The sequence below is a fragment of the Nipponia nippon genome, unplaced genomic scaffold, assembly GCF_047370975.1.
Source record: "Nipponia nippon isolate SJK-2023a ecotype South Korea unplaced genomic scaffold, ASM4737097v1 scaffold_51, whole genome shotgun sequence".
NCBI lineage: Eukaryota > Metazoa > Chordata > Aves > Pelecaniformes > Threskiornithidae > Nipponia > Nipponia nippon.
This window is the reverse complement of record NW_028262371.1, coordinates 719,080-729,751: the sequence shown is the minus strand read 5'-3', so window position 1 is coordinate 729,751 and position 10,672 is coordinate 719,080. Positions and strand designations below refer to the sequence as shown.

Below are 10,672 nucleotides of genomic sequence, written 5' to 3'. Positions count from 1 at the left end.
CCGCCGCCTGCGCCTGCGCGGGCCGCTCCGGCCACGCCCCCTCCCGGGCACGCCCTCGCCCGCCATGGCGGAGCGCGGCGTCGCCCCGCCGCCTGCGCCTGCGCGGGCCGCTCCGGCCACGCCCCCTCCCGGGCACGCCCTCGCCCGCCATGGCGGAGCGCGGCGTCGCCCCGCCGCCTGCGCCTGCGCGGCCCCGCCCCCTCTCCCCTCCTCTCTCCCCTCAGGCCACCATGATGGCGGCGGCGGCACCGCGGCTCCGGCCGCTGCTCCGGGCCCTGCGGGCGCGGGTGAGGCGGGAGCGGGGGTAAGGGGGACCTCGGGGGTGACCTCAGGCCCCTCCGGTGACGTCACGCCCGCGCCGTGACGTCACTCCGATCGGGGGAGGCTGCCCGGCGGCTCTGAGGGGGGGGGGGGGGGTCCCCTCTCTCCCCGCTTCCCCCCTCCCCCCGCCGTTCCCCCGCCTTCTCGTGACGTCACCGGGAGCCGTGACGTCACGGCGAGGCCCCCCCCCCCGGCCCGGGGGGGATCGCGCGAATTCAGTGTGTGTCCGTCATGTGCGTGTGCGTCCCCCCCCCACCGCGGTTTCCCCCCCGCTCTGAGACCATTTCCCGCGCTTTTTTAAAAAAAAAAACCAACACGTCGCGGCCCGCTCCGACGTCACACCCCCCGCGCTCCTCTCTCGGGGGGGGGGGGGCCGTGCTGACGTCATGGAGGCCGCCCCCTGGCTGGCGCTCGGCGGGGGGAGGTCAGGGAGGCCTCGGCCCCCGGCCGGGCGCCGGTGGCACCACGCCGGGGGCCGTGCCATCACGCCGGGGGCCGTGACGTCACGCGTGTGCCCCCCCCCCCCCCCCCCGTTTTTACCCCCAGCCGCTGCAGGGGCCCCGCTGGCCCCACAGACCCCCCCTGGGGCCGGGCCCCGCGCCCCGGGCCCTCGCCACTGCCAGCGCCCAGGTAGGGGGGGCTCGGGGGGGGCACCTTGGGGGGCTGGGGGGGTTGGATGGGGCTGGGGGGGCCGTGGGGCAGGACAGGGGCTCTGGGGGGGCTGGGGGCTCGGGGGGGGTTGGATGGGTTGGGGGGGCCGGGGGGCAGGACAGGGGCTCTGGGGGGCTGCGGGGAGTAGATGGATCTGGGGGGCAGATCGGGGGTTCTGGGGGGGGATGTGGGGCAGCCCCCCCCCGTGACAGCCCCTCTCTTCCCCCTCCCAGGCAGCCCCCGCAGCCGCCCTGGGGCAGGAGCCCCCCGCCGTGGGTCGGACGGAGCCCGCCGTGGGGCAGAGCCCCCCCTCCGCGGGTCAGGAGCCCCCCGCCGCCGTGGGGCAGGACCCCCCCCCAGCCGCCGCGGGGCTAGAGCCCCCCGCCGTGGGGCTGGAGGAGGAGGTGCGGCTGGAGGAGCTGGGGCTGGGGGCCTTCACCCCCGTGGGGCTGGTACAAAACTTCCTGCAGTTCCTCCACCTCGACGTGGGGCTGCCCTGGTGGGGGGCCATCGCCGTGGGTGAGCGGGGCCGGGGGGGGGGGGGCTCTGTGGGGCTGGGGGGCTCCGTGGGGCTGGCAAGCCTCCCTGTGGGGCTGGAGGGCGTCCCTATGGGGCAGAACAGCGGCTCGGGGGGGGGCTTCTTGTGGGGCTGGGGGGCGCTGGGAGAGGTCCCTAGGGGGCTGGGGGGCTCAGTGGGGCTCTGGCAGAGGGCCCCATGGGGCTGGGGGGCTCAGTGGGGCTGGAGGGCGTCCCTATGGGGCAGAACAGCGGCTCGGGGGGGGCTTCTTGTGGGGCTGGGGCGCGCTGGGAGAGGTCCCTAGGGGGCTGGGGGGCCCTGTGGGGCTGGAGAAGGTCTCTATGGGGCCGGAGGAGTCCCTCTGGGGCTGGGGGGGGCTCAGTGGGGCTCTGGAGGGGGCCCCTACGGGTCTGGGGGGGCTGAGTGGGGCTGGAGGAGGCCCCTGTGGGGCAGAACAGCAGCTCGGGGGGGCTCAGCGGGGCCCTGGCAGAGGCCCCCATGGGGCTGGGGGTCCCGGCCCCCCCTGACCCCCGCCGGGTGCCCGCAGGGACGCTGGGGGCCCGCCTGGCCCTGCTGCCCCTCCTGGTGCGGGGCCAGCGCGAGGCCGCCCGCCTGGCCGCCCACCTGCCCCAGCTCCAGCTCCTCTCCCAGCGCCTGGCCGAGGCCCGCCGCGGCACCGACCAGTTCCGGGGTGGGCGGGGCCGGGGGCGGGGCGGGGGGCGGGGGGGCGGGGCCGATGGGCTGGGGCGGGGAAGCTGTGCTGGCTGCGGGCTGGGGTGAGGCTCCGGGGAGGGGGCGGGGCTTCTGGGGGAGGGGGCGTGGTGCGTGAGGTGGGGCGGGGGCTTTGTGTGAGGGGGTGGGGGCACTTTGGGGCGGGGCCTGGGGAAGGGGCGGGGCTCCTGTGAGGGGGCGGGGGGTTAGCAGCGGGGTGGGTGTAGGGAAGGGGTGTGGGCGGGGCTTGGGGAAAGGGCGCGGCTGCTGCGAGGGGGCGGGGCTTTAGCAGGAGGGTGGGTGTGGGGAAAGGGGTGTGGCCTCCGGTAAGGAGCTGGGGCCTGGGGAAGGGGCGGGGCTTTAGCAGCAGGGTGGGTGGGGGAGGGGGCGTGGTCTCCAGTAAGGGGCTGAGGCTGTGGGCGGGGCCTGGGGAAGGGGCGTTGCTGCTGTGAGGGGGCGGGGCTTTACCAGCAGGGCGGGTGTATGGAAGGGGTGTGGGTGGGGCTTGGGGAGGGGCTTCAGGGCTGGGGGTGGGGCCTCTGGGGCGGGGGGGCGGGGCTTTAGGCCAGTTGGGGTTTTAAAGGGGTAGTAGGTTCTATATAAAAACAAGGAGGGGGGGTCATCTTTGGAAAGGGGCGGGGCTGGCAGGGAGGGGGGCGTGCCCTCCGCAAGACCCACCTCCCCTCAAGCCCCGCCCTCCCGCAGTGGCCCGCGCCTACTCGGAGCTGGCGGCCTACCAGAAACGCCACAACGTCAACCCCCTGCGCGGCTTCTTGGTGCCCCTGGTGCAGGTGAGGGGGGCGACGGGGGGGACCCTGGGGTCTGGGGGGGGACCCTGGGCTCTGGGGAGGGGATCCAGGGGTCCGGGGGGGTCCTCAGCATCCGAGGAGGGGACCCAGGGGTCTGGGGGGGGACCCAGGGGTCCGAAGAGGGGACCCAAGGGTCCAAGGGGGGACCCAGGGGTCGGGGGAGGGGACCGGGGGGCCGGGGGGGGGGACCCAGGGGACCGGGGGGGGGGACCCTGGGGTCCGGGGAGGGGATCCACGGGTCCGGGGGGGACCCAGGGGTCCGGGGGGGTCCTCAGCATCCGAGGAGGGGACCCAGGGGTCCGGGGAGGGGACCCTGGGGTCTGGGGAGGGGATCCAGGGGTCCGGGGGGGTCCTCAGCATCCGAGGAGGGGACCCAGGGGTCCGGGGAGGGGACCCTGGGGTCCGGTGGGGGGATCCAGGGGTGCAGGGGGGGACCCAGGGGTCCGGGCCCCCCCGTCTGAGGGTGGGGGGTCGCCCAGACCCCCCTGTTCGTCTCCTTCTTCCTGGCGCTGCAGAAGATGGCGGCGGCGCCGGTGCCGGGGCTGCACCGGGGGGGCCTGGCCTGGTTCCCCGACCTGGCGGCCCCCGACCCCTACTACGTCCTCCCGCTCCTGGTCACCGCCTCCACCTGGCTCGTCCTCGAGGTGCGGGGGGCGAGGGGGGCCCGCGGCAACGGCGGGGCGGGCGCTGCGGGGCGGCGCAGGGGCGGCCCTCGGGGTTTGGGTAGGTCCTACAGGAATTCTGGGGGTCACAGGGGGGGTTGGGGTAGGTCCTACAGGAATTCTGGGGGTCACGGGGGGGGTTTGGGTAGGTCCTACAGGAATTCTGGGGGTCACGGGGGGGTTTGGGTAGGTCCTACAGGAATTCTGGGGGTCACGGGGGGTTTGGGTAGGTCCTACACAAAGTTTTGGGGTTGGGCACACGTAACCGCAGGAGTTAAGGTAGGTCCTACCTAAACGTAGGCGTTAGGGCAGGCCCTACGTAAACACGGGGGGGGGGGGGGGGTTGCAGTAGGTCCTACGTCAACGTGGTGGGGGATGGGGGTTGGCGTAGGCCCTACGTAAACACGGCGGGGGGGGGTTGGGTTGCGGCAGGCCCTACGTCAACGCGCCCCGCCCGCAGGTGGGGGCGGAGACGGGCGTGGCCAGCCCGGGGGCGGGGGCGGTGCGGCAGGTCCTGCGCCTCCTGCCCCTCTTCTTCCTCCCCTTCATCATCCACTTCCCCACGGTGAGTGGGGCGGGGCCTGGCGGGGGGGGCGGGGCCTGGCGGGGCGGGGCCTGGCGGGGCGGGAGCGGAGGGTGGGGCCCTCGGTGGGGAGAGGCTCTGCTATGAGGGGGCGGGGTCTGAGGGCAGGGGGCGGGGCTCTCAGAGCGGGGGGGCCTTGTTGGGTGGGGGTGGACCCTTCTAGGGGAGGGGTGGGGCTTCCATGCTGGGGGTGGGGCCTCTTTGGGTGTGGGTGGAGCCTCCTAGGAGGGGGTGGGCCCTCCTAGGAGGGGGTGGGGACTCTGAGGAGAGGGGTGGAGCCTATTGGGGTGTGGGTGGAGCCTCCTAGGAGAGGGTGGGGCCTCCTAGGAGGGCGTGGAGCCTCCTTGGGGTGGAGCCTCTGTCAGTGGGAGGAGCGTCCTAGGAGGGGGTGGAGCCTCTGTCAGTGGGAGGAGCGTCCTAGGAGGGGGTGGAGCCCCCTGCCAGTGGGAGGAGCCTCCCCACGGGGGGGTGCCAGTCAGAGCGGGTGGGGCCGCGGGTGGGCGTGTGTGGTGGCTGGCGGGCGTGTCCATGGCTAGTGGGCGTGCCTGTGGCTAGTGGGCATGTCCGTGGGCTAGCAGTCGTGTCCCACGGCTAGCGGGCCCATGCGGTGGCTAGCGGGCGTGTCGGTGGCTAGCGGGTGTGTCGGTGGGCTAGCGGGTGTGTCTGTGGGTTGGTGGGCGTGTCGGTGGCTAGCGGGCGTTTCTGCAGGCTAGCAGTTGTGTCCCACGGCTAGCAGGCGTGTGCGGTGGCTAGTGGGTGTGTTGGTGGCTAGCGGGCGTGTCGGTGGGCTGGTGGGCGTGTCCGTGGGCTGGCGGGCGTGTCGGTGGCTAGCGGGCCTGTCCGTGGGCTGGTGGGCGTGTCCGTGGGCTGGCGGGCGTGTGCGGTAGCTAGTGGGCGTGTCGGTGGCTAGCGGGCGTGTCGGTGGGCTAGCGGGCATGTCCATGGGCTGGCGGGCGTGTCGGTGGCTAGCGGGCGTGTCGGTGGCTAGCGGGCCTCTCCGTGGGCTGGCAGGCGTGTTGGTGGCTAGCGGGCGTGTCGGTGGCTAGCGGGCCTGTCCGTGGGCTGGTGGGCATGTCGGTGGGCTAGCGGGCGTGTTGGTGGCTAGCGGGCGTGTTGGGGGCTAGCGGGCGTGTTGGTGGGCTAGTGGGTGTGTCTGTGGGCTAGCAGGCCTCTCCGTGGGCTGGCAGGCGTGTCGGTGGCTAGCGGGCATGTCGGTGGGCTAGCGGGCGTGTCGGTGGCTAGTGGGCGTGTCGGTGGCTAGCAGGCGTGTCGGTGGCTAGCGGGCGTGTCGGTGGGCTAGCGGGCGTGTCGGTGGCTAGTGGGCGTGTCGGTGGGCTAGCGGGCGTGTCCCCGCAGGCGGTGTTCACCTACTGGCTGACGTCCAACGCCTTCAGCCTGGCGCAGACGGGGCTCCTGCGCCTCCCGGCCCTGCGCGCCCGCCTGCGCGTGCCCCCCGCGCCCCCCGCCCCCGCCCCCACCCCCGCCCCCGGGGGGGTCCTGGGCCGCCTGCGCCAGGGTGAGTGAGGGGGGGGCTCGGGGGGGGCATAGGGCACTGGGGGGGCTCGGGGGGGCTCGGGGGGGGGCATAGGGCACTGGGGGGGCTATGGGGGGGCATAGGGCACTGGGGGGCTCGGGGGGCATAGGGCACTTTGGGGGGGCTGTGGGGGGCATAGAGCCCTATAAGGGGGCTCGGGGGGGCATAGAGCACTTTGGGGGGCTCTGGGGGGCTCTGGGGGAGTCCCAGGGCACTGGGGGGGCTCTGGGGGGGCTATAGGGCACTTTGGGGGGGCTCGGGGGGCTCGGGGGGGGCATAGGGCACTTTGGGGGGCCTGTGGGGGGCTGTGGGGGGTCCCAGGGCACTGGGGGGCTGCGGGGGGGTCATAGAGTGCTAGGGGGGCTTGGGGGGGACACAGGGCACTTTGGGGGGGCTCAGGGGGGTGACGGGGCCCGGGGGGGGGGGGCTTTGGGGGGGGGGGCGATGGGGCTCACAGAGCGCACGGGGGGCTGGGGGGTCGTGGGGGGGGGGGGGGGTGATGGGGGGCTGGGGGGGGGGGCTCGAGGGGGGGGGGGGCCGTGTGTCCCGCGCCCCCGTCTGAGCCGCGGGGGCAGAGTGGCGGGAGGCGCAGGCGACGCAGCGCGGGGAGGAGCGGCGATGGCGCCTGCGGCACCACCTCGACCTGGCCGCCAAGGGTGAGCGCGCGCGGGGGGGGGCGGGGGGGGGAGGTTCCTTTGCACGAGGACCCCTCGCACGAGGACCCCTCGCACGAGGACCCCTCCCCGGAGCCCCTCCCTGACCTCCCCTCCCCTCCCCTCCCCTCCCCCCCCAGGGCCGCTGCGCCAGACCTTCGCCCACAACCCCCTGGCCCCGCCGGGGGCCCCCCCCCCCCCGCCCCCCCCCCCCAAGCGCCCCTGGAAGGAGACCCTGGGCTGAAGGGGGGGCCCCCCCCCCCAAATAAACGCGCTCCCACACTCGCCTGTGCTCTCGGCTCTCGTTTGCGGGGGTCCGGTCGCCCGCTTTTTGGGGGGGGAGGGGGGGGGGTCCGCGGGCGCCGTTTGCGCGGTTCGGCCCCGCCCGGCCGCCGTAGCGCTCCGCCCGCTCGGAATGGCGGCCGGGGCAAGATGGCGGCGCGCAGCGGCGGCGGCGCCGTACAAGATGGCGGGGCGGAAGGGGAGGGCCGGGCGGGGTGGTGCGGGGCCCCCCCCCCCCGAGGGTCACGTGGGGGGAGGCGGCGCGTCACTTCCGCTGGTAGCCATGGCGGCGCGCAAGGCCATGCGGATCGGTAGAGGGCGACGGGGCGGGGGGGGGGGGCCGCTGGGGGTGGGGTCACGGCGGTGGGCGGGTTTTGGATGGGTGTGGGCGGGGCTTTGAGGGGGGGGGTTACGGGGGGGCGGGGCCGCCGTGGGGTACGGAGGGGGAAACGGCCAAAAAGGCGCGCGGGGGGGGGGGGGGGGGGGGTGGTGTCTAAAGGAGGGGATGGGGCGTGGCTTGGGCCTGGCAATGGGGGTGAATGGGGCGGGGGCGTGGCTAAGAGGATGGGGGCGGGGTTAATGTGGTGTGGGCGGGGCCTGGAGGCCCGGGGCGGGGCCGGGGGGCAGCAAAGCCGTGTATGGGGGGGGGCGGGGGCTTAAGGGGTTGTGGGGGGCCTAAGCGGGTGTGGGCGGGGCCTAAGGGGGTGTGGGCGGGGCCTAAGGGGGGGGGGTCGGGATTAAAGGCTTGTGGGGGTAAGGGGTGTGGGCGGGGCCTATGTGGGTGTGGGCGGGGCTAAGGGGTTGTGGGTGGGGCGTGATTGACCCCACCCTTTTCTCCCCCCCCCCCCCCCCAGCTGAGCACCAGGCCCGCTCCCTCCGGCCCCTGCCCCGCCCCGCCCAGCGGATCGGCCAATGGCGAGTGGCGTAAGGCCCGGGGGGGCGGGGTTTGGGGGGCGAGGGACGGGGGGTGGGGGGGGGGGCCAGGGCCTTGGGGGGGGGGGGGGTGTCCGGACCCCCCCCATGCCCACGCCCTGCCCCCCCCCAGGCAGGGCTTCGCCCCCAGCACGGCCGGGTACGGGCCCCTGCGCGACCGCCCCGACTGGAGCTTCGCCGGTGAGCGCCCGCCCCAAAACGGGGGGGGGGGGGACACGCCCCAAAACGGGGGGGGGGACACACACGCCCCAAAACGGGGGGTTCCCTGGGCACGCGGGTGCCTGAGCCCCCCCTCCCCCCCCAGACGGCCGCCCGGCCCCGCTGTGGAAGGGGCAGCTCCGCCGCCTGCGGGAGAACGAGGATTTAGCGGTGAGCGAGGGGCCCGGCCGTGCCCCCTCCCCCCCACCCCTGGGACCCCCCTGGGTGCTGGGACCCCCCCCGGACCCCTGGGACCCCCACAGACCCCTGGGACCCCCCCCAAGACCCGTGGGACCCCCTGGGTGCTGGGACCCCCCCGGACCCCTGGGTCCCCCACAGACCCCTGGGACCCCCCCCCCCCCGGACCCCTGGGACCCCCTGGGTGCTGGGGTCTCCCCCTGGACCCCTGGGACCCCCATGGACCCCTGGGACCCCCTGGGTGCTGGGACCCCTCCTGGACCCCTGGGACCCCCCCCCCCCCCCAAGACCCCTGGGACCCCCCTGGGTGCTGGGGTCTCCCCCTGGACCCCTGGGACCCCCCATGGACCCCTGGGACCCCCTGGGTGCTGGGACCCCTCCTGGACCCCTGGGACCCCCCCCCCCCCAAGACCCCTGGGACCCCCCTGGGTGCTGGGACCCCCCCGGACCCCTGGGTCCCCCACAGACCCCTGGGACCCCCCCCCCCAAGACCCCTGGGACCCCCTGGGTGCTGGGGTCCCCCCGGACCCCTGGGACCCCCACAGACCCCTGGGACCCCCCTGGGTGCTGGGACCCCCCTGGACCCCTGGGTCCCCCACAGACCCCTGGGACCCCCCTGGGTGCTGGGACCCCCCCGACCCCTCCCCGTCCGCCCCCCCCCCAGCGCCGCGCCGTGAAGCTGAGCCAGGTCCTGGATGCGGCCGCCGAGCGGGGGGAGCGCGAGGAGGAGCCCGGCCCCCGCCTGCGCCCCAAGGGCTCCCAGCGCCCCCCAGTACGGACCAGTACGGACCAGTGAGGAGCCGGCAACCCCCCCCCTTTCTCTGCCGAGGCGTTAATAAAAACCAGGCGTTCCGACCCCGAAACGCGGCGTCGCGCCCGTCACGCGCCTCCCCGCCCCCGCGCCAGATGTGGCGGCTGATGACATCAGCGCGCGGGCGGCCGGCCCAGGCACGGGACTGGGGGCGACGCCAGCTCCCAGCGTCCCCCAGTAACCCCCCGCACCCCTCCCAGTAACCCCCAGTAACCCCCCGCACCCCTCCCAGCGTCCCCCAGTAACCCCCGTGCCCCTCCCAGTGTCCCCCAGTAACCCCCGTGCCCCTCCCAGTGCTCCCAGTAACCCCTTGTGCCCCTCCAGTAAGCCCCTGCGCCCTTCCCAGTGCTCCCAGTAACCCCAATAACCCCCTGTGCCCCTCCCAGTGCTCCCAGTAACCCCCCGTGCCCCTCCCAGTGCTCCCAGTAACCCCAGTAACCGCCTGCACCCTTCCCAGTGCTCCCAGTAACCCCAGTAACCCCCTGCGCCCTTCCCAGTGCTCCCAGTAACCCCCTGCACTCCTCCCAGTGCTCCCAGTAGCCCCTAATCCCCTTCCAGTAAGCCCTAATCCCCTTCTGGTGCTCCCAGTGCCCCCGGTAACCCCCTTCTCTCTTCCCAGTCCTCCCAGTTGCTCCTAATCCCCCTCCCAGTGCTCCCAGTAGCCCCCAATCCCTTCCAAGTAAGCACCAATCCCCTCCCAGTGCTCCCAGTAACTCCCACTTACCTTCCCAGTCCTCCCAGCAGCCTGCAATCCCCTCCCAGTGCTCCCAGTAGCCCCCATTTGCCTTCCCAGTCCTCCCAGCTGCCCCTAATCTCCCTCCCAGTGCTCCCAGTAGCCCCGAATCCCCTCCCAGTAAGGCCCAATGCCCTCCCGGTGCTCCCAGTAACCCTCAACCCCCTCCCAGTGCTCCCAGTAACCCCCATTTGCCTTCCCAGTCCTCCAAGTTGCCCCAATCCCCCTCCCAGTCCTCCCAGCAGCCCCCAATCCCCTCCCAGTCCTCCCAGTAACCCCCAATCCCCCTCCCAGTGCTCCCAGTAGCCCCCAATCCCCTCACAGTGCTCCCAGTAACCCCCATTTGCCTTCCCAGTGCTCCCAGCAGCCCCCAATCCCCTCCCAGTCCTCCCAGTAACCCCCAATCCCCCTCCCAGTGCTCCCAGTAGCCCCCAATCCCCTCCCAGTGCTCCCAGTAACCCCCATTTGCCTTCCCAGTCCTCCCAGCAGCCCCCAATCCCCTCCCAGTCCTCCCAGTAACCCCCATTTGCCTTCCCAGTCCTCCCAGCAGCCCCCAATCCCCTCCCAGTCCTCCCAGTAACCCCCATTTGCCTTCCCAGTCCTCCCAGTCCGTGTCCCGTCCCCCCCCCCGCCGCTCCCAGTACAAACCAGCCGGCGCCGGCGCCCCGCCCCCTCTCCTCCGGGCGTTCTTTTATTAATTATTATTAATTAATTATTAATTATTACCCCGCCCCTCCCCCCGGGGGGCCCGGCCGCCCCTCCCCCCTCCCGGCCCGCAGGACGGGGGGGTCGCGCCCCCCCCAGGCCCCCCAAAAACCCCCAAATCGGTAAAAAAAAACCCCCCGCGGCGCCCCCCCCGCTGTACACCGGGCCCCGCCCCCTCTTGGCGTAGCCCCGCCCCCGCCCCGCGTAGCCCCGCCCCGCCCTCGCCGCGGCCCCGCCCCCCCTTGCTTTGGCGTCCAGCCGCCCCGCCCCTGCCGCCGGCCAATCGCGGGCCTCCGCTCCGCGGATGGACCCCGCCCCTCTCACGGGGATTGGCTGGCCGGGGAAGGGCGTCACCGCGGGGGGGGGGGGGA

At 74.4% G+C, this 10,672-nt stretch overlaps 2 protein-coding genes across 8 annotated transcripts; both read left to right on the top strand.

Moving 5' to 3' along the window:
• The first annotated feature begins 49 nt into the window (after positions 1-49).
• OXA1L (OXA1L mitochondrial inner membrane insertase) lies at positions 50-6,727 on the top strand. Of its 7 annotated transcripts, none has more exons than XM_087734954.1 (10): positions 50-287; positions 868-951; positions 1,206-1,487; positions 2,037-2,180; positions 2,906-2,991; positions 3,489-3,653; positions 4,132-4,236; positions 5,611-5,770; positions 6,364-6,444; positions 6,582-6,723. In XM_087734954.1, exons 1-10 carry the CDS (start codon positions 65-67, stop codon positions 6,683-6,685), a joined length of 1,434 nt encoding a protein of 477 aa, XP_087591080.1. In that variant the 5' UTR covers positions 50-64; the 3' UTR covers positions 6,686-6,723. The 7 variants fall into 7 exon arrangements, with proteins under 7 accessions (XP_087591080.1, XP_087591079.1, XP_087591081.1 ...); XM_087734953.1 differs by having other exon boundaries at positions 50-304; positions 1,206-1,491; positions 6,582-6,721; XM_087734949.1 differs by having other exon boundaries at positions 156-287; positions 1,206-1,491; positions 6,582-6,717.
• A 279-nt stretch (positions 6,728-7,006) lies between these two features.
• Positions 7,007-8,915, top strand: MRPL52 (mitochondrial ribosomal protein L52). Its single transcript, XM_087735004.1, has 5 exons — positions 7,007-7,034; positions 7,578-7,647; positions 7,769-7,836; positions 7,961-8,025; positions 8,717-8,915. Exons 1-5 carry the CDS (start codon positions 7,007-7,009, stop codon positions 8,846-8,848), a joined length of 363 nt encoding a protein of 120 aa, XP_087591130.1. The 3' UTR covers positions 8,849-8,915.
• Positions 8,916-10,672: the final 1,757 nt, after the last annotated feature.

Coding starts and splice junctions, on each gene's coding strand:
- OXA1L (XM_087734953.1), top strand. CDS start 65: ATGGCGGAGCGCGGCGTCGCCCCGCCGCCTGCGCCTGCGCGGGCCGCT. Junction 2,181..2,905: donor CGGCACCGACCAGTTCCGGG/GTGGGCGGGGCC, acceptor GCCCTCCCGCAG/TGGCCCGCGCCTACTCGGAG. Junction 5,771..6,363: donor CCTGGGCCGCCTGCGCCAGG/GTGAGTGAGGGG, acceptor CCGCGGGGGCAG/AGTGGCGGGAGGCGCAGGCG.
- MRPL52 (XM_087735004.1), top strand. CDS start 7,007: ATGGCGGCGCGCAAGGCCATGCGGATCG. Junction 7,648..7,768: donor ATCGGCCAATGGCGAGTGGC/GTAAGGCCCGGG, acceptor GCCCCCCCCCAG/GCAGGGCTTCGCCCCCAGCA. Junction 7,837..7,960: donor CCCCGACTGGAGCTTCGCCG/GTGAGCGCCCGC, acceptor CTCCCCCCCCAG/ACGGCCGCCCGGCCCCGCTG.